General features: G+C 42.7%; 1 protein-coding gene across 1 annotated transcript in view; it reads right to left on the bottom strand.

Moving 5' to 3' along the window:
- SYNPR (synaptoporin) overlaps positions 1-22,435 on the bottom strand; it is a 149,858-nt gene that overhangs the window by 7,249 nt on the left and 120,174 nt on the right. The window contains exon 4 of the mRNA XM_067541613.1: positions 7,719-7,917. Coding sequence (XP_067397714.1) covers positions 7,719-7,917 — 199 coding nt within the window. The remainder of the gene's footprint in view (positions 1-7,718; positions 7,918-22,435) is intronic.

Below are 22,435 nucleotides of genomic sequence, written 5' to 3'. Positions count from 1 at the left end.
TCCAGGCTCTGCCTTTTGCATGCGAGACATGCATTTGTCTATTCTCTCTCTTGCCCCTTGTCAAAGTACGCCTGTTTTAAACTATTTAGGCTAATTGAAGACTGAACAAGAGTGAAACTTCTTTAAACAGTAAAATAAAATAATTTAGCTGCGGTAGTTTAACTTTGTTATGATAAATCAAGATAGTTTAGAACATTAAGAATGTGACAGATACTTGGTTTGAAGAGGCAATGCATAGTCTATTTTAATAAAGCACAAAGTGAAACAGTTTTGTGTTTTAAAAAGGAAAAGACAAACGTGGATTGAAAATATCATTTTGAAATGCACAGAATCTTTAAGATTCTTGGTAGCTTTAAACTGTAAAAAGGCAGTCATTGTTTTGTGTATTTGTTTCTTTCTCTGAATTTTTTTCAAGTATGGAAATTTCTTATTGATTTCTAAAATACAAAAGGGGGACAACATTTTAAAAATATGGAGTAGAGGATACCTTATGAGGAAGAGAAAAATAAGAATTTTGTTTTAAATGTACATATTAGTAGTTGTTACATACTATATGTAGAATACCTAATCACCTCCTGTTTGTTCTAATTATTCACTGAACTCCAGATGCTTAAGATCTCATTCTTTTACATTTAGAAACTAACATCCACTCATTTTTATGCGTAATGAGCTGTATTCATCAATCACAATGCACATGCGAAGTCTCTTTTCAATTTTGTATAGTCATTTTAATAGCCTTCATAACTATCAGTTTTCTAATATTTGTAGTAATTTGTGCCTTTATAGTAATTGATTTGAATACTAACAAAATTGCGGTCAATGGTAATTAAATGTACGTGATTTTTCAGGATATCTATAACTTTCCCCCAGAAAACAGTAAAAGCAGGTGAAGGCGCAATGCAATATAGCTATCATATTCTAAGTGATTGTTCACATGGAGAAGTTCGTGAAGAAAGAAACAAGGAGACTGAGTGATATGTACTGATTGACAAAGATTTTGAATGTTCTTCCAAATAGTTTCCCATGCAAGAGAGGATGGAGATAATCCATTGCCTACCCCACATTCCTGAAAGCTTTGTATGGTTTACTTGGATTGGTTGCAATCTGTTTGCGAATGACTGAGACTATATGGCTCTTCAGTACATTATTGAAATAGATGAGGCTGGAATGCATTAAGGTTATCCAGTCTGATTCTGATCTCAGACCAATGTAAAACAGGAGCGACTGCCCTGGAGATAATGGAGTCACTGTGCTGGATGTGCTCAGAAACAGGGCCATCAATCTCAGATTAGATACATGCCCCGAATAATGGTTGTCTCAGAGAATGACTTTTTATTTATGTAAATCTCCATATGAGACTCTATTCCCATTAGAGTTCAGGGTCACCTGTATAATTAATTCCTTTCAAAATATTTCTGGCTGTTGAATACTAATCCGTCATTTGAATAGCTTTTCATTTATGTCTGTTCCTCTACTTTTTCATTCCTTGACACGGCCCCATACTTATTGCTAGAATGTGTGGGTTACTTAGGATTTTGAAGAAAAACCGAGTTCATCTAAAGAGTCAAACAGGTGCTTATTATTAACAACAAACAGCTCAACACATACTGTAGATACAGGGTACCCCAAAAAAACAACATTAAAAGAACATTACGGTTGAAAAGTCAAGCACTCAAAAATTAAGAAATGCCAGAATTAAGATTACTTTTGTCCCTCCTGCCCCATCTTCTGCTCCTGTCCCCAAGTCCTGGCTATCCCTCCCCCTCTTGTTTTTTCACCCAGCTTCCACACTGCCTGGATGGGGGCAAGGGAAACATTGAGCGAACAGGAGAGACAGGCTCCCTGCTCTCAGTTCCTGTGCCTGGTACCACAGTCGGAGGAAGCAATTACAAAGGAAGTCCAGCTCAACCTTGGGCTAGAGCCTGTTTAGGATAAGCCTCAGCACCGTGTGGTCAGCATGAGGAAGGTGAAGGGAGATGAAGAGTGCAGTTGGACTCTATGCAATACAATTCCAGGATTGTCACCGGATGTCACTCTGAAGCCCAGAAAATCTGTTGTCAGCATGAAGCGATGGAAAGAGCTATGAGTGTGGCTGAGAGCTCTTCTGTTTAGAAGATCAAGTTGAATCATCCCTGGGATCAACTGTCTGTTGCTGTCCAGTTTTTAAGTTCTCGGACATTTTGCCTTTCCAGATTACATGTGTGCATTGCACGGCTATAGTAAGGTCTGGTTCTATTCTATGGCTTGGTCTGAACTGCTGGTGGATTTTGGCGGCAGTCGACAGGAGATATGCAAGTTATGTAGAGTAGCTTGCGTATCTCCCGTCGACTTCCTAACTTCTACGTACCACGGCATCTCCACTGCGCTGTGCCAATGGGAAATGCACTCCGGTCTACACAGATTTACTCTTCTTGTGGGGGTGGATTAACAGCGTCAACTTCTGGGTCTCCACTGCCACTCACTTGATCCAGCAGAATCAATCCTGCACTGCCAACAACGCCATCAGCAGTGTAGATATACCCTATGCCATGAATCTTAGACCCCTGTGATATCAGAGATAAGTCACCCAATCACCACCCTTACTCTACAGCTAATATGAATGCAACAATTTCATTGGCTGTCTAAAGGAGACTGCACAGATGGTGGATTACTTTGTGCATCTACCACACCCATGTGACATCACAGGCTCTCAGATATAGTGTTCAGATAATTTAGCTGTCAAGCACTAAGAAGTCTCCACTGAATAGGTGCAAACAGATATTCAGCGGCTTATAACTTGGTCTAATTTGGGCGGCTCTTCAAAGGAGCGACACAAAGGCACAACCCTAGCACCAGGGTGACTTCCCTGCCAGATTTCAAGTCTCTTTTCCAAAGTGTGGCAGTGCTAGGGCTTCTCACTGAAATGGACAAAGAATGTATCTTTTCATAACATTGGTCTCAGAAACAATTAAACCATTAGTGTTGAAACGCTCCAAAAAAGATCAACCTCAGGCAGATGCTTTGAATGGAAAATTTCAATCTGAATGGTGAAAATTTGGCAGAGTGATAACATTCAACATTATTAGACTGGCTCAGAGGGAACTAAAATCTTCCTTTATTAGAAATATTTTTGACCACACTAATGTTTGATTTCTTACTGTTCTGTCCTTCTCAACAAAATGTAAGGTTTCATTAAAAGTGATGCTTATTTAAAACCTTAATACAAAAATGTGTACATTTGTATAAATAATTTATACTATCTGATGATTTCTGGGTTGCTATGATAATAAATATTGCTTTTTCACACTATTTAAAACCTTTAATTACCAAAATATATGCCATGTCATTTTCTTGTTCCTGCCAGGGAATTAAAAATATATAATTTGTTCTATTGATACTATACTTCACATTAAATTAGGCTCAATATGATTTGAGTCACTGGCAGTGCTCCTATTATCTGTTTCACAGTTTTTGTCCTTTTTTAAAATGTCAAGTGACACAGCTTTACCCCCTCCCCCCACTTTTCCTATAGAATGTATTTGAAAAACCCTGAAAAATCTTCAGGAGTAAAAGCAGCTCCCAGAAGGGTGCAGTTTAAAGGCTGGAGTAATCACAGAATGAACAAAAGTCAATTCAAGAGTGAGAGTGAAGTTTAAAAGAGGTAGGTTTTTTTTTTTTCTTTTTCCCCAATGTCTACCTGAGATCAGGGACAAGAACAAAGGTGGAAACTGAAGACATGATCATCTTCTATCTAATGATTCACCAAGGAGCAGGGAGAAATGCATTATAGAAATGGCACTAGGAGTGCAAGTCCCCAATGATTAGAGGAAATAATTGACAATTGGTCTGCGTATCTCTTGCGATGTAAGCAGGAGGACTCTTAGATTGCTTCTGAGTTGCACAGAATATTCTAGAGTTGTAGAATAACTTTCTTTGGGAGGGTCAGAGTCTTAGGGAGCAAAGATATCCGTATATGTCTTCCTGGATACAACGTTCCACTGAAACGTTGACCTGGAGCTGAAGGACACGTTATAAGCTTTTCACTGCCTGCATTTCACAGTGTGTTGCTTCCCTTAGAAGGGCTACATGGACTTGTGCAATACAGGATGCTGGTTTGCACTTTTAATATTCATACTGCGAAGCAAACTCCGATGATATGGGCCCTTGAATTAGGTCTGGCTGCACCTGCTTTTTCTTCCTCTGTAGCTTCTGCCTCTTGGTTTCTTGGCCTCTGTTTTGACGGTATTTTGCCTTTACATGGAACAGGCATTTTTAGGTCTTCCTTCCACATGCTGGCTTACTACAACGTCTGCCTTCTTTTGGCACTGATAGATGGTTAGGAGGAGCAACCATGCCTGAAGGTGAAAAGAGCTGAGACTGATGGGCCACTTGATTGCTGACGTTTTTAGCTTCATCCCTACACTATCTCCTTCAGTTACAGATATTTGAAATTACTGGGTCTCATAATCACTTCTCTTTTCCACTGGGCGTAGTGACTGAGGCATCACTCCTATTTTCTCCCGCCGACTTGAGGAAGGGGCAGATTCTCCACTATTGACTCGATGTGTTTCTGGCTGAAATGGGAAGAGCAGGGCTACTTTACTCAGTATCTATTTGTGCAGCCCCAGTTATCTCTGTAATACAGATCGGTCTATCCAACTGGCAGGGAAGAGTAAGAACTAGTTTATTTTCTCTTAGAAACCTCTTCAAGAACCTTCTATTGCCAGCACCCAAATGCTTCCAATGAATCTCACTACACATACAAATTATTACATATGATTATTATTATTTATATTATGGTAGTGCTTAGGAGGCCTAGTCTTGAACCAGGACCCATTGCGCTTGGCGCTGACAGACACAGAACATAAAGACAGTCTGTGCCCTGAGGAGCTGGACACATGGATATAGACAGTCAGGGGAGTACAAGTACTCAGTGAGGTAACCAACAGGATCCATAATTGTCATCATAAATCTTGTCATGGTTACAATGTTCCCAATGATGCTGTGTAAGTGGACAGGCTAGTTAAAAGTTGCATTTAATGATATTTCCAACAGAAAAAAATCCCAGCAAGTTACTGTAACTTCTCTGAAATGTTCATGTGGATTTATTATTAAGATAACCAGCAGAGTATGATGCTACAAGAACATTTCATAATAATACCCAGCTGGTTACATCTTTACAACGCCATGCAAACAGACTGCTTCACATTTAGAATGCCCTTCTGAGTAATGTAAATTATCCTCGTTTTACAGATGGAAAAACTGTAAATAATAACATCAGCCACAGCAGCCTATTACATTTAACCCCAGACAATAGATTAAATAGAACACAGTGAATGAATACTCAACTGTTACCTGTGACAGACTGCATCATGGATTTTGAATGCATTTTTGAACCAATATGGCTGTAATATTCTTATCAGTAAAGTATCATGCAACAACAAAAAACTGCATGGTATTCTGAGATTTTAGTATGATTTTCCCTCTCTCTCTGTGGTAAGTTATTTTCTGTAGTGATTGCAGTTGGTCAAAAAATTGGAATTATTTTCCTCAAAAAAATTGAAACCAAAATTTTTCATTTTGTTCAGCTTTGTTCCTGTGGAATATTCAGATTTTCTGATTACATAACTTCACATAAAAGTTTACTTAATTCAAAGCAAAGCAAATGGAATCAAAGCAAAAAACATTGTTTTTCCACTTCTTTAGGGATTTTCCCCTCCTCTTCCCTCACCTTTTCCAATGAATGTTTTTCCTTCCCTCCTACCTTTTTTTCCCCAGTGAGGAAAAGGGGAAAAGGGAGACAAAAACCCTAAACACAAAACATTTTCATTTGTATTTCATTTGAAGGGAAATGAAACGAATGTATTTTTATTTCAAGTCAATTTGTCAAAATGCTGGAAAATCTGAATGTTGCAAAAATAAAATGTTGAATAGTTCAAAATAGTCATTTTTTAAAAGAAAAACTTTACAGTCAGCACTAAAAAGGGCATTAATGCTACCTCCCCATTTTTCTTCTTTCGTTACTTTTACTCTAGATATTTCGTTTCACAGGTACATCCTTTCTATATCGGTAAATTATTTTGCTTTTATTTACCTTGTGTTTTTATTATGCATGTAAAACTATGAGTTACTGTAGAGACAGTTCTGAACCAAATCGCCTGGATCCGCCCGTCCCCATTAACTTTGGGGTGTTTGAAATCCAGAGCTGAATTTTCTCCCTTAAGCCCCTCTCTAATTTAATTGTTCGCTGCAGACTTGGGTTTCACAACTCACCCTAGTGTAACATTTTTCTCCCCATTTTCGGTCTTTGAAAGGCAGAGCTATATATGTTAATAAGGAGACAAGACACAAGTGGGTTCCCTTAAAAATGTTCACATTCAGAGAACCAATGAAATGGGAATGTAGTGTGAGGCTCAAACATGCAGCGATTATCTGAAAATCTAGACCAAAGAGCATCTCATGAGTCATGATCACCAAGTGCAAATAGAATCCAGGAAGAAAAGGACCCTAGAACACTGATTTATAATAAAGCGGCTATTTAATAGACTCTGATTTTTATTCAAGACTCAGCCTTTGTAGAGAAACCACCACAGGTACAGTTCAGTGAAGCAGTAGCTGCACAATGCTGTTAGCTTAAATAGTGGGGTAAACTAATATCCAGTGTGGGACTGTGCACCCACTGGAAACCCAGCATGGAGGACACTTTGATGCTGCAAAACCAGCCCCAGAAACCTTCCACAAATAATCCTACAGAACCTCACCCCAGACAGCAAAAGAATTTTAGCTGACTGTACAGCAAGTTTAGGCCCCTGTGGCCTTCTCAACAAATCTGCAGCAGATGAGGGTCTAAAACGTAGATGTGGATGAATCTGCTAAATCAGCAAACAAGCAGTCTTCAAGATTAAGTTTGTGTTCTGAGGCATCACTTTAGTGCAGCGGATCTCAAACTATGGGCCGGGCCCCCCAAGGCAGGCGTGGGAATGTGTCAAGGGAGGCGTGAGCTGTGTGCACACCTTTTTTTTTTTAAAGAGCTCTGGCTGTCAGCCCCAGGAGGCGGGGAGGATACTGACAAATTTCACTTTGCACATTGCCACCCTTCCTTCTGTGCTGCTGCTGGTGCCACGCTGCCTTCACAGCTGGGTGCCCGGCCCGCAGCTGCTGCTCTCCGCTCTGCCTTCGGAGTTGGGTGACAGGATATGTACTTGTGGAGGTGGGAGGCATAAATGATACAGACACAAAGAAGGGGGAGGGGCCCGATCAAATAAGTTTGAGAACAACTGCTTTAGTGGCATGTTAGGGTCACTCTAAACATTGCTCCTAGCGATTTCTTTTCTCGCCGTCCTTTTCCACCTGCACACTTCTTCCTGGCCTCAGTAGTCTCTCCTTCCCAGACCATCCATTCAGCACTAACCCACATCCCACCAGTACCTTCATCACTAAGGGCCCAATCCTGAAAACACTTTACAAAACAATTGAAAAGTCTTTTGAAGTCAATGGGCATAATATTACACAAGTGCTCACAGGATTGGGACCAAATTATATTGATATGGGCCACGTGGTTTGCAGCATCCCTAATCTCATGCTCCTAAAGAATTAAATCAACATTCAAACATGGAAGTATTTGAAGAGCTGCACAAGGAAGCGGGACACCCATCAACTCGCCAACAAGACAACTCCAAGCACCAAAAATCCAATAGGAAAAAGACACAGATTTGAGGACATCGAAAATGCCCACTTACAATTAGAGGCCCCCTGTTGTTTTCACGATACTTGTTCTGGAAGAAAATGTAAACAACAGTCGCTGCCAATGAATAGAGGAAGGCAAAGACCGCAATAGTGACGAAGAATTCAGCAGATGAAGAGAAGTCCCCTATTAGCGAGAGTGTTTCTCGTCGTTTGCCTTCACAGGTGGGAGCATCAAAATTCACCTGATGCAACCTAAAAAATCGAAGACAGGAGAGGTGAGAGAAAGGTCTAGGGATTTATTAGCTACTAGTGATATGGTGACACATGAGAGGTGTTCTTGTTGCTCTAATTGCAGACATCTATAGGTCTCAATCCTATAAACACATGTGCATGTGAGTAGTCGCATTGACTGAGTTCAATGGAGCTTGCTTAAGGTTTCACATGCTTAAGGTTACTCATGTGCAAGTGTTTGCAAGAGTGGGAACTTAATCACATAAATTAAAGCCTTTAAATCAACTGAATTGTAAAATATATTTAAGTAAGAATATTTCAACATTTTTGCACACACATCTATGAGAACGGTGAAGACCTGTAGGGCAAAGGAAAAGTTACTCTTGTTCATGTAAGCAAAAAAAAAAAATCCCTGATTTTTTTGCTATTGCAACAATTAAGGAGAGGATACCATTAAAAACCTCCCTGGTGATTCTTGATTGCTTAAGAACAATGAATACAGCACAAAACTGCTTGCGATCAAATCCAGAAAGAAAGACAAAGACCATGCAATTAGCTGCTTTAATAAATCATTAAAGCAAGCTCAGGTCTTTAGTTCAGTTCTGTGAATTGAATAGTGCCTGGTTTCTGGTGGATTTTTAATCTAAAAGACTTTTGAAATGTGGTTGCAGCCGAAAATCTGTGTGTGAGAGAAAGTGCAATAATGAGCCCAAACCAGTCACTGCTGACTCAGCACTAAACTGCCCCAGCACTTCCCACGCAGCCAGAAAGTTCAACCCCCAACAACTTCCTACAATAATGCCAAGACTAGCAGCCATGGAAGGATCTCTGCAGGCTCAGGGAGAAGCACATCGAGGAGCCAATGCTCCCCCTGGCTTCATGCATTGGGTTCTCTTAGTCACCACTGGCATAGACTTTGTGTGCGTGGGTTATTTTTAATATTAAACTTCCCAACAAATGCCAGCGGAAAGGTCTCCCCGTGGTTTTGCCAGCCCATCGGTCTCCAACATTATCTGTGTGAGAGCCGATCGGGAAGGCTGAAAAGCGTCAGCTGACACTCAACCCCGAACACTGGCATAGCTCACGCACAGTTCCCATCAGTCTCCCGTGGCAAGGACTCCGGTACAACCTATCTGAAAAGATTCCATTAAGCAGAAAATCCGGTCACTGCGCAGGGCAGTTCTGACAGATTGACACGGGCTGGACTGAACGTGAGTGAGCCATGTAGTGTCACTCAGACGTCTAGCTTTTTAAGCCTGCCTCGGGAAAGCCAGCGAGAGCCCTTTCTTGCGGCCTGGGAAGACGACCCTGTGGTGTGACGTACTTCAGAATGCTCTTCTCCAAATAACTCTTTGCACCGGGCTAGCCGACAGCAAGGAAGAAACTGACGAATGAGGCAGTAGGGTCTGAGCAGCTCATGGAATGGAAAGTAGCCCAACGTAAAGTGAAACGGTAAGCAGTGCCTTTGTCTTCAATGGTCACAGACGGCAAGTCACCACAACAGCACCGGGTCCAGACAGAAACCGAAGCCCATTGACTCAGTGTCTGATCGTAATTCGGAAAGCCAACATCTGAGTTCAGGAACAGAGCACCAGTCAGACGTAATGCTGCAAGCACGAGCTGGCAAAAACCACACCTGAAGTCTGCATGCCCCAGTCTGTGACATTTATCAGTATCAGGAATTAGGGGTTCTGGGCTGAGATCTATCGGGTGGCAGGAGAGCTCATCTAATGAATGCAGTCAAGGAGCAGATTAAGGAAGGCAGACAGAGGTGCAGGCGCAGTTCTGAGGGTCTAGAGAATGGAGGTGATGCAGCTATTAGAAAGGTAGCAGCAATTTCCAAAATCAGTTCTGATCTGAGGCTAAAGAAAGGGTTGAGCCTTATGGGAGACATTTCTTTGTACCGAGGGTAATTAATGCGGGGAACTGCCAAAGGCAGCAGCAGTCATAAATATATTACTAACGAAAGAGAGTTAGGCCCTTAGAGGAAAACAAGTTAGCCACAGTAGAAATCTCACGAGGTAGATTAATGGACGTCGATGGATTGCATGGCTTTTTCCTCTTCTTAACTCAAACGAAAGCTAACCAAATTCACTCTCTCTTTGCAGCTGATGCATAAAGATATTTCCTTGCTGCAGACATTCTTCACTGAGCTCCTGCTGCTCTAACTTTGGTATGGCTCAAAAAATTCATTTGTCTCCTTCGATTGCAGCATTCGGGAGATGTACAGTAACTGACTCTTTTGTCCCCCATCAGCCAACGAAGTCTGATTAAAACTGAACATATGACAGAGAAACTAAACATACTCAGACAGTTCTCTGACTCGGTTTTAAGGCGTTCTCTCTGTATTATGCAAACACTTTCAGGAGGGTTTATTGTCTTGCCATGGAAAATCTCCTAGTGCCTGTCTCTAGGATTCTGCAAGTCCGGGAGACAAAAGTTTCTTTTTAAACATTACCCAGGTTACAGAGAGCATTCCAAAGTTGGTATGGCCATGGACAGAAAAATAATCTCCAGCCAGCACTTTCTTTGCACAGCTTTGCTTATTTACTGTACCTATAAACATGAGCATCCTCTTATTCCACAATCAGGATAATTACGTTTGTGAAAAGTGCTAGACTGACATTCTTAGAGAGGAAGTCCTTTATTTATCCATGGACCTGGGACAGTGCAGTTAGCTGCTCTCCGAGCTTCCTCAATGGTACTTTGCCAATGTATCTTCATTCTCACGTACCAGGTGAAACCACTGCTAGGAGTAGTTCAATCTCCATGCCCATTTGGTCCTCAGTCCCTCTGAACCTGACAGCAAGTTGACAGCTGTTTATCCAAGTTCAGTTTACTGAATGCTTGTCTAGGACTTTATGGGTCTGAAATACCACAGGAAATATTGCTGTATCTCAAATAAGACTCCAAAACAACTGTGGTGATGTTTTAATGGCCACCACCGTGGGAGTTTGATGTGTATATTTCCATCTGGGCAGAGTGAAGGTTCTGTCCTCTAGTGGAGACCAATAAAACTAGTAAGAGACTGGCTTTGCTCTGAGGATGGGAGCCATCTGGGCAGTTTTTATGCTAAAACCTGTTAAACAGACTTGCAAATGAACAAGACCATGTCTTGTAAATTTCACTGCAGCCCCAGCACTAGTTTTTTAAGCATCATTGAACTGTGCTCAGTTAAACAATAAAAAACAACGAAGGGGAGGAAGAATAAAGAGGTAATATCAGGTCTGCCCATATTTTATCAGTTTAAAATATTTTTCCAGACCTTTTTTCCTCTTGCAGTCCCGAAATAGCATTTTCAGTCAATTGACCTGACCAAAGCAAACAGCTGACCAAAGGAAAGTAACTAAAGTACATGATTCTCATCACATTTAAGGCTCAGTCCTGCAAAGTGTCCTCTAATGCATGGCAAACGGAGTACTTGATCTTCAGCTGCTGTAAGATTTCACGCCATCGAAGTTTGAGGATCTGGTCCTTTGCAAGCTTGCTGGAATTTCTGAAAACTCATAGATATTGGTTTCCTCTTTCCCCCTCCATTCACCCTTACTATGTCCTTTACTCTACATCAGGATTGGCCAGAAGTTTTGTTGTTTTGTTTTTAATTTCTAACCTAGGGACTGGATCTTTCTGGCAGTACCTTCCTGGCCAAGCGTCTCACAGGGACACTGGAGACGTTGTGATCACACCAGCCTTCTTCCCTAAGTTATTTTTACTCGTGAGCATCTATGTTTAGATATTTCCAGCCATTAAGAGAGCCATCAGTAAACGGGGCCACTTGTGGCCACCTCACGTCAACCCAAACAAATGATCTACAGCTCAGCTGTGCAGAAGGGCTCAAAAATAGACCATGACTCAGATCTAAGAGGAGGAGGAGGATCCAAGCACTCGGGTGGTTAGGAAGGATACCTACCATTGCAGGATTTGCTTTGGATGTCTGTTAAAGTGGGACGGGGCCCCAGCCACAGAAAAATAAAGAGTCAGGGTTATCAATGAGGCTCACCCCCTCCCTGCTCTTTAATGACATTTTCTTGTTTTAGACGGAGAGCTCCAACTCTTCTCTAATGTCCTACCACTGCTGGAGACCTGATTCAGCTTTTCTGGGGGTACATTGCTTGTCTGGGACTCCCAAAGACACTTCCTTTCACTTCTGCTGCATCTCTGCCTGCCCTTCTGTTTTCTGTTCATCCCCTGTTGCCTCTGATCTCCTGTCTCTACACCTAGCCCCACCTTCCCCTCTTTTCATCCGTCTTCTCCTGCCATGCAGCCTCCCCTTTCTGCTTCTCGGACAATCTCTTGCACCTTTTCCTCTCTTGTAACTCTCGTCTTCCCACCTCCTGAAAAGCAGCAGCAGCTCACTAGCAGCACAGGTAACGTTCAATGCTACTTGCCCGGGTAGGACAAAGTGTGAATTGTTGTCCCTCCAGTTCTAAAATAACTTTGGATGGGGGAAGGTGGTGGCTGACAGGGGCTAGAGGGAAAAAGAACGGCACCGCGGCATTTCTCCTCTTCTCTTTCTATCCTCCGAGTCCCTAATTTCTGTAATTTATTTCTTCTTTCTGCCCTAACAGGGCTGGCAAAGGCCAATACTTACAATACTATCCAAAGGCCATCGATACTTCGCACACGTCATGCTCAACAAAGAGAGAGAGGCTGATCACAAGGCTCCGTTCTGTCTTGCAAAGTCCCAGCAACCTCCCCATAAATTCCTTCCACCCAATGTTGCAAATTCATATGACCAATTATTTTTAGGCAGAGAGGACGGGTCTGAACTGAAACCCCAGATCTAGACACCCCGAAACATTGGTGAAATTCTGATTTGTACCTGGACTTAGCATCCAGGCTCCGACTCTAAATGTGCTGGACTGAAAGCCCAGCTCCAGCCACCCCTGACACTTTGAGGCTTGGACCTGGCTCTCTTTCCAGCTGATGCTAAGAATCCTCTCCCTGCAGTCCCTATGCAGGAAAATCTCCAGCTGGCTTCAGCAGTTTTGCCCAGAAGATCAGGCCCCTAGTGTGTGGTGTTGAGCAAGAGAACCAGATGAAATCCAGGTTCAAAGACTGCCTACAATGAAGCAATGACAAATTTTAGACTATTGATCCTGATCCCACACAGACCCGGATCTTTCCCAGTTTAATCACTCTGCCAACATTCAGTGTCACCGTCCATCTTTTATTGTTTTCAGCTTCATGTCAATTTGAAGTTCATCTCTCACATGTGTACTTGGACTAGTCCTTGCCCTGCCAGACCGAGTTCTCCAGCACAAGGAGTGACAGGAAGAGACTGCAATTTGCAAGTGTTTACGGCACCGATAACTATTCTTTGCAGCGTTTCGCTCTCTCATTAAACTCACTTCTGAATAAAACCAGGTACTTCTGCACTTCTGCGTGGGTTTGTCAGGCACGTTGCTGGCTAGCAAGACTGAGTCTGACTGATTGCTGGGTATCTCAAGTAAAAACGACTGGCCACATCAGAAATAAATGCTCTTCATTAGGGAAAAGAGTGATTCACTAAAAATGCTAGAAACTTCCTTTTTTCAAAGTAGCGTGAGCGCTCTAGAAGGCAGGGACCGTCTGTATTTTGTGTCTCTTAGTGCCCCACACACACTGCTGCTGCTTAACAAACAAACATTAAAAATGATGAACGGGAACCTGAGTTTATACCCTGTGCAACGCACAGCGGGGTGTGTATATGCTCAGTAACGTGTGTTTACTGGACATGAGCAGAAAAGCAGCCACTTTAAAACGAACAGCATGGACGCCACTGTAGGATTTGGTAAGTTTTCCTATTTTCTTAAAACCACAGCTTCCAAACTGGCCAACACACAATACGTGACAGCCACACATTCAGCGTGACACCCTGTCGTAGGCCACGCCTGCCATGTAGCGCCTCCTGCTGAACCAGTGTGGGGCTGCACAGACTTCCTGCCTCAGTTTCCCTTCTAAGGAAGCCAATAATTCTACTTCCGGCATTCCTGATGCTTGATTCAATAATACCCTCCTTAGGGCGTGCTTGTTACAAAACCTCCTACAGGGACATAACAAAGGGTCCCGAATAAATTAAACGTACTTCTGGCTTTCAGGGTTCCTCTCCAGATTCCGTCCCCAGTCCCCTCAGGGGTTTCTCCCTGCCTCCCTGCTCATGGCAGGAGCCCCAGCTCCCCTTCTGGAGCTGGGTGGCAATTTATCTCCCTCTGCTCCACCTGCTGCTGGTGTCTGCTCCCTGCTAAATCCGGTGCTGCAGGAGCATCTTTACTCCCTCCAGTGTCTGCAGGCAGCTGCTCTGTTATGAAGGAGGAGGTAGAATGTATGCTGAACCCTTTTCCCAGCTCATTCCTTATTGGCTGGGTGGGACCAGAGCCCTGCACCACCCTCCGCTGCCAGGCTCCAGGTCCCAGGCCCTGGGGCTTCCTTCTGAATGCTAGGTCCCCCCAGGACCCCTCTCCTCTCTCAGGCTTTGTGTATCAGGTCAGTGCAAATGCTTAAAGGGCTATGATGTGATGGGGAAGGCTGCCAGTAGGCAGTGCTGCTCTTAAGACTACCCCATCGCATGCTCATATAATGTTCTTGCTCTGGTCCAAAAATCCCTGTGGAAAAACAGTATTAAATTTCCTTCCTTGCATTTTTGCTTTATTCCCCACCACCGATTTGTTTTTACCTGCTACACAAATTGTCAGTTTTCTTTGCAATTTTAAACAAGAGACGTATTCACAGTAACACAGCCAGAACAACAATCAGAAAAAGACAGAGAGCTCCGGAAACTAGTTACTGCACTTCTTGTAGAAACGTGTAGTAAAACGTTTCCTTTAGGCTGGTAATCTTTAAAAAGGGCTGGTGCTGTTTTGAAATACAAAAGTCACCTCCTGAAATGACTAGAAGCTATATAGCTAGGCACACTCCCTGGTGAGATAAGAGAAAAAAGATTTTTAATGGTCTCTGTTTTTCTAGTGAACAAAGTAAAGAAACTTCTTTCAGATATATTAGGAAATAATTAAGCTTCCATCACGTCCTCCGGCAGACAATGGACTTTAGCCATTCTTTCTCTGGGAAATGGTGCATACAGAGAAGCATTGCTGCGTATGAAATCTTTCATCAACTCCATTTGAAAAACATTTACTGGGAATATGCTGACCTTACATCTGTTGGCCCTTCCTCTAATGGACTAAATCATTTCCCAGGAGCAGCTTCTTATATATACTACTTTGATGAATGAAAAATACTTTAAAAGTGCAGATCTGACTGGGAAGGAATGGTCCCCATGCTTCTGACAAGAATTTACTCTGTTCCATAGCCAACATCTTCTGAAGCACCAACGCTTTCCATAGCGGGATTCTCCAAAGGGAAGCCAAAAGGAGAGTAGTTCTTAACAGAGCAGGAAAGTAAGTTCTTCCGGTATTAGGCTTCTCTGCATATTTAAGGATTAAAGCCTTGACATCTGAAAGGCCTTCTGATAACAGCAAGCTAAGAAGCAGGTTTTATTATTGCAATCAGGCGGGTAGATGGATCTGGCCAGCCAGGCCAGCCGCCACTCATAAGAGGTCATATTCATCAGCTGTGTGACTTATTTGTCTGCACTCTCTTTATTGTGATTATTAGCTGGAGCTTTTATTAACCCGGTTGCTTCCTGCAATGAGCCATGCTGGGCTCAGATTTGATCTCTAGTGAAAGAGTAACCTTTGAACAGCAGGGCAGGTTAGACCTTCCATTTGCTAGGACAGGAATTCCTACCATACTCCTCATTCCTGTTCTAAAACTTAGCCTTTGAAGAGGGATTCCTTACAATGAGGAAATCTTTAATCGCAGAACTGAAGCAATAATAAGAGCTTCCAGAAGGTTCTCTTAAATAACACGGACACTTCCAAATTGAACGTTATTAAGAAATGTGGACTATTCGATGGTTCCTGCCATCCTCTGCCACGTCCCACCAATGATAACCATTATCCAGTGACTTCCAATCACACCACTTACTTTGCACCATCAAAGTCGGCTCTATTTTCAAAGAAAGATGAAATTTTTATACTGAATTTGATCTTTTCAAAGTCTTTCAGAGTTGAAGTTCTCTTTGTCCTTCCAGGGTCAAATATCTACAATTATAATATTGAGCAGAGGATTCTGTGTAGGTGTGGCATGGTAAAGCCAACAGCTGGAAGGATAAAAAAAGTTCCCTGTAGGTGATTTCAGGGGATACGCCATTTCGCATTTCCTCCTCCAACACTCGTATCATCCCCTTCTCAAAAATACCCCCCTTGGAAAGAAAGAACTTCTCTCCAATTTGTTATGCTATGAAACTATTTTAGGCTCTCACCTCTAACCCTGTTCTCCTGTGTGTCTTCTGCTATTTCTTTTCCAGATAAAACAATTACTAACATTTGCCTGAATGTTCTTCTCCCCCATCTTTACCTACCCTGCTCCAAATTGATATGGATAAGACTGCTCTTCACAGCTCTATTTGGAGATATAATTCTTCATCCACAGGGGAGAATGTTTATTTATTTATTCAGTGTGGTTTACACTTTCACAAGTGTCCAGCAATTTTGGGGGCCTCTATTTTAGGGGACTCATCTTGAGAGAACTTAGGCCTGATTTTCAGAGATGCACAGCACTCAACTCCCTTCTTTGCTGTACCCCTCCTTCGTCTCCACTGCAGCTGCAATGTAACAGAGGGGTTCTTGTACCTGGGTCTAAGCGAGTCTGAGTGAAAGGGAATCTAACTTATGCCATGTACACCCAGCCAACACTTCTTGAGTCTCGCCTTGTGAAACTCAGCCCAAGCCACAGAGGCTTGCCGGGAGCTCAGTCAGAGCCAGGTTCCCACAAAATCCTTTGCCAGAACCTATGGGAGAAAGGATGAGTTCACCTGGAACTTGGCCTAGGTTTAGAAACCAGAAATCTTAGAGCAGCTCATATGAGCATGAGATTAATGAAACCACAGCAATATTCTTTCCTGAAACATTGTCATTTAAATGCAATTGAAAACAAAGCTTAAGTTACTTAGAACTGGAAGCAATTCATTTTAGGCCCTTGTACAGGTTTACAAGGGGATTCCAACAAGAATCCCCATAAAATTTCACGTTGTTCCAAGCAAACTTTTGTATTTCTTTTTTAGGTAGCTGTGATGAGGGGGTAGAAACCCCACACAGGGCAACAACAGGCTGAGGGATTATTTTGGGCCTAGCTGGCCCCGCCCCATCACACCTGCAGCAAATGCTCCATCTGGTGGTGCATTTAAAAGAGAGAGAGAGAAAGAGCTCATTTGGGCAGTAGAGGTAGTAGAGAGCAGACCTGCAGCCCACAGGTCCAACAGTGCCGCGCCGCGCAGCGCCAGGCCTAGAGACTCTGGAACAGCTGCCCCAAACGGGCCCTTCTTGGGGAAAGGGAGGACCCACCCCAGAGATAATCAGAGAAAGGAAAGTATCTCCTCTTCTCTCCCACCAGTAGACCCTGGATACCGATAATCCCCTCTCCCACAAACAACTGCCCTCCCTCCGTCACAGGTCGTGGCCTGGACCATTAGGCCATTCTTCTCTACCAAACCCCAAGGGAGGACCATTATTGCAGCCCACCGTACTTGAAGAGAGAAGTGAGCCGGGTGAGCATATGACACAGTCCGTGCCAAAGACAGGATCGTACACCTGCAGACTTGTCGGTCTTTTGTTCAGTCTACAGGTAACAGCACATGGATAAACTTCAGTCAGCCTCAGAGAGGAATGGTTGAAGTCAACCACTGATGGAAGAAGGGATTAAGGCCCAGATCCTCAAAGGCATTTAGGCACTTACCACCTATTGAAACCAATGGGAGTTGAGAACAGATCCTTAAAGGTATGTAAGTGCCTAACTCCCATTGGCTTCAATAGGTGTTAAGTGCCTAAATACTTTTAAGGCTCTGTCTGAAGTGCTACAATAATTGCAGAGGTGCTGGAGCTAGGGGTGTTGCCACATGCCGTGGCTTGAAGTGGTTTCCGTCATCTAGAGGGTTCACAGTTTGGTTCAATGGCTCCCAGCACCTCAATGTACAAACTGTCCCAGCACCCCTGCCTAGGAATTCAGAATCAGTACCAGATTTCATACAAGAGAGTGGCCATATTAGCAAAAATCATTCATACACTCCCAATTTATCTGTCAACTATGGATAAAAATATTGGTACAATATTTCACTAAACCACAGGCGAGTAAGTTCAAGCCTGAGCCGGGGTAAAAGCAGAACAGACAAAAAAAAAATCTTGTGAAAGCTCTACAAACGGGTCTGTAGACTCTTCCATATGTGGAAATTCCAAACATGGTATTTTAGAGAAGCATTGTGAATATGTATTTTGAAGGAAGATGGAAAACGGGGACAATTTGTTCAGTTACTCACTACATAATCTCAGTGGGAATTCAGGGAAATATCAGTAAAGTAGGCTGGGCTGGTTTCTTTTTTTGCATTGGCTGCCTATGTCCTGGCATTGAAGTCAGGGCTTGAAATGTTCAAAAATATTCTAGAAAACCATTATAATTTGTAAAAACATCTGCCGGACAAGTCACTTTGGAAAGTCTTGCTTTCAGAAAAAAGTTCTCATGACAGGCACAGATAAAACAGCACAAGATGTAGAATGCCACAGCGACCCTGCATGAATATATATGAAAATGGAAACGGGGAAAGAGTGGAATACATTAATAAATCCAAGGATTACTTACACTTGAAGAATCCACTATGTGTAAAGCATTCGTGAAAACTCCTCTGGCACCAAAACACCATAAAAAAGCATAAAATATCATGTCTGTTAAGAGAAAGAAGCCGGCATGGAACAGTGTCCCAATCCATCAAACATTCACTTGCTCCGGGTGCCAGAAGAGAGAAACCTACAGTTTAGTGCTGATTTAGGAACCCAATTTTCCTTCCTCTGCAACAAAACACTGCCTCTAGGATGTTGCTACCATTTTCCTTCCCATTCACTTTACAGCCAGTTATGTGTCAATGGACTCTTCTGAGCATGCTCAGTATGTAAATCAAGCGATAGCTTTCTTTGGCATAGGGCAGGCTGCTCTTCGAAGTTTATCTGTGTCTAGTAGCAAGACAGTTACGGACGAGCCTTAGAGATCTGCAAATCCTGGACAGGCCTTTTCTAAGGCTCCAGTCCAGCAAAGCACTCAACCACATGCTTAACTTGAAACTTCCCTGAGCCTCTCTGCTCTAAACCCAGGCCTCTCCTTCAGGGAAACTTGGTTGGACTGGATTTCCTGGGCTTCACCAATCATTGTCCTGAGCTGCTTCCGTCTGAGCCATCAAGGTTTAATGATCCTTCTTTTTCTCTGTTCTGGGAGACACACGCTACAGCCCTGCCAGCAAATGGTGGTTTCCACACACACTGATGCACTAAATGATACAGCAATTGAACATTCAGCAGAATTTATAAATCAGACATAGACAGATTATCACAGTCAAAAGCAAGGGGCCAGATTCTCAGGTGGTGGAAATGAGCATAGCTACATTGAAGTCAATGAACATTGAAGCTGACTTCAACAAAGGCATGTTGATTTACAAAAGTTGCAAACAGATGACCCATAGATTGTCATCATTGTTTGGCTGTAAGCACCCATGGAAAACATGTCAGCACTTTAAATGCCCTATCAAAAAAAAAAAAAAAACTTTTCCTATTTCCAACACCACCATACATAACCAAAGTATCTGACTCAGAATTCAATGAAAAAAGTATAAATTAATGCCCAGGTCTTCTTGTGCAAAATCAAGATACTTAAGACTGAAATTGGCTTTGTATTATTAGGCCACATTAAAAACAAGAAGGGAATCATCTTGTTAAAATGTCACAATTAGAGCAGCACGCACCCAGAAGGATTCTCCTCCTGAACTTGGCACAATGGGATGCAACGTTATGCTCTTTCTTCACTTCACTTCCAGTTTGTATTACAGCTATTTAAAAAAAAAAAGGCCCAATTAGGCAAATATATCCCCAGAGGGCCAAAATTAGGCAGTAAAGGCATTACTGAGAGCAGGATATGAAGCTGAATTGTGGATGAAGATAATAAAAGCAGTGACCTATTCCTAAGTGCCCGTCCGAATGGTATATAATTAAAAAATATAGCTGAAAATCTCCAGCTTTATTATCTATTATTGAGCACGAAGCCTTAAAGGATTTGATATTACCCCTGTCATGTCACTGGGCATAGTTCGGAGGTGATACGAAAGGAGGTTGCACCTTTGTAAGAAGTTTTAAAGGAGATTAAATTTGTGTAACTTTCACAGATTGATAGCGTTTAAGGCTAGAAGGGACCATTATGATCATCTAGCCTGACCTCCTGCAGAGCACAGAGCAGAGAACGTCACCCAGTAATTCCTACACCCAGCCCAATAACTTGTGTTTGTGCTAAAGCATATATTTTAGAAAGAGATCCCATCTTGGTATAAAGTCTTCAAGTGAAAGAGAATCCACCACGTCCCTTGGTAAGTTGCTCCAATGGTTAATTACCCTCCTCATTAAAAAAAAAAAGCAACTTATTTCCAGTCTGAATTGGTCTTGAGTCTTGTCTAGACTAGGTAACATGACACCTGCCGTAGGCCCACTGCACAACTTGAAAATGGGATCTGCGCTGGTCACCTATTGGGGTAAGCCACACCGATGCAAGCTCCATCGTACACTGGTGCAGCATATCTACACTGGGGGTTTGCACCGGCACAGCTACCCCAGTGCAACCCCCCCCTTGTCTCCCTACCCCTCCCAAACACAAGGCCTTAGCACAGAAGAGCTGATTCACCTCTGCCTTGTGCAATCACTTAAAGCCATGCAAAGTGAGTGACAAAATTCTGATTTGGTATAATGACTGCACAAGGTGCCAGGCAAGTGAGCGTCATACCCAAAGGAACCAGGAGGAGGTGTGAGTGAAAGTAGTGCGTGATCCACTTTAACATACACCCTCCTGCTAGCTGCTTTTACTGCTACACCTCTCTCCTGTGGGTCCTTCAGCCTCTAAATTACACCAGTTAGACATGGTCTTGCCAACACCCACTTACCAGTCTGTAACTTACACAATCTTGTCTTTCATCATTACTGATTGAGACTGCTCTCACTAGGATACCTGCTTATATTATTACTTACAGACGGGTGTACCACCAGGATGCAAGAACAACCTTGATCATGTCGGAAGGAGGTAGAGTTACTGCAGCCTTTTAGTTTGCTAACCATCAGAAAAATAAATTTTACAAGCAGAGGCAGAAATCACCTTAACAGAAATGTGCTTTGTACAGAACAGTGGCTAAATCTAATCCCATACTGGTCATACAACCAAAGTATTTTACTAATAAATGGAGGGCTTATTTTATACAGATGTAAGGGGAAATATTAACCTAACCCCTCTTCTTTGTTCTCCATTCTCCTGCTTGCTTCTTGCTGGTAGAACTTAGTCGCTTAAAAATCAACTTCCTCTTTTGCTTATCAATAGATCTGAGCAAATAACTGAATTTTCTGAAACAACAACATGTGGTTTGGAAAAAATATCAATTCAAGTGAAATGTTGCAATCATTTGTTTTCAAAATGTCGGAACAAAAAGTTTAGATGTTTCCATATTCTTTTTTCCAGCTGAAAGCATTTGCCAAATTCAACCCAAAGTCGCAAATAGTTTTAGTGTGCCCCAAACATGCGTTTTACAATGAAGTTACTGTCTGCCAAAGCTTTTCACCCAACTCTATTTGTTAATCATCATCTCCCTCACTTCTACCCATTACATTACCTGGATGGCTAACAGCTCCTTTACTCTGATCCTTCCGAGTTCTCTAAGCTCTGCCACTATCCATCCCTTCCAACAGTTCCTCTCTCTCTGTCCCTGCACTAATTCCCAAATCTACACTTCTCAGCAAAATGGTTGAGAAAACAGCCCTTTCTTATCACTCCAGTTACCACTACAAACCACTCCTCTTTGGAGTCACAGTGGGTGCAGTGTTTGATTTCTCACCCTTTTGATCTGGATCATCTTGTTTCTACCTTCCACCCTAACTACCACTTTAATGTTGAGGAGATGCAGCTGGACATTGGGATATACTTTACCCCCTTTAATAACCTTCCACATTCGCCCAAGCGGCTCGTCTTGGCCAAGCAAACCCGTGGCTTCATCCCAAATACCTTCTGCTAAATGTCTCGAAGGCAGAACTGCTTCTCATCAGGGGAAGAGAAACATCTTCAAACAATTACATCTTTGCTGATTCCACTCTCTCTTGCCTTGATGGCTTTAATTTATTCACTGGGCAATGGACCAGGTCCCAGCCCATGTTATGGCTGCTCCTTTCTGCTACTTCAGCAATGCCACAAAACTGCTATAACCAGACAGGTTAGGATTCCCAATTGTGGAATGGCTGGGGTTGAGCAAAGAAGATGCTCTGTTACCTCCCTGTGAACCAGTTCTCCCAGGAGGGTCTGGGAGTAGGGGGCGTATTACCATCTGGCACAATTTAGAGTAACCCTGAGGCTGCTCTAACATACACTGGGCAGCAAATCCCTGTCAGTCCTAGAACTTTGGGAGTGAAAACTCTGGAAATGTGCTGAGCAGAACTGG

The sequence above is a fragment of the Emydura macquarii genome, unplaced genomic scaffold, assembly GCF_026122565.2.
Source record: "Emydura macquarii macquarii isolate MOO-44397 ecotype Brisbane River unplaced genomic scaffold, CSIRO-AGI_Emac_v2 contig_71, whole genome shotgun sequence".
Classification (NCBI taxonomy): domain Eukaryota; kingdom Metazoa; phylum Chordata; order Testudines; family Chelidae; genus Emydura; species Emydura macquarii.
Note: the sequence above shows the minus strand (reverse complement) of the source record. Positions and strands in the feature narration are given on the sequence as shown.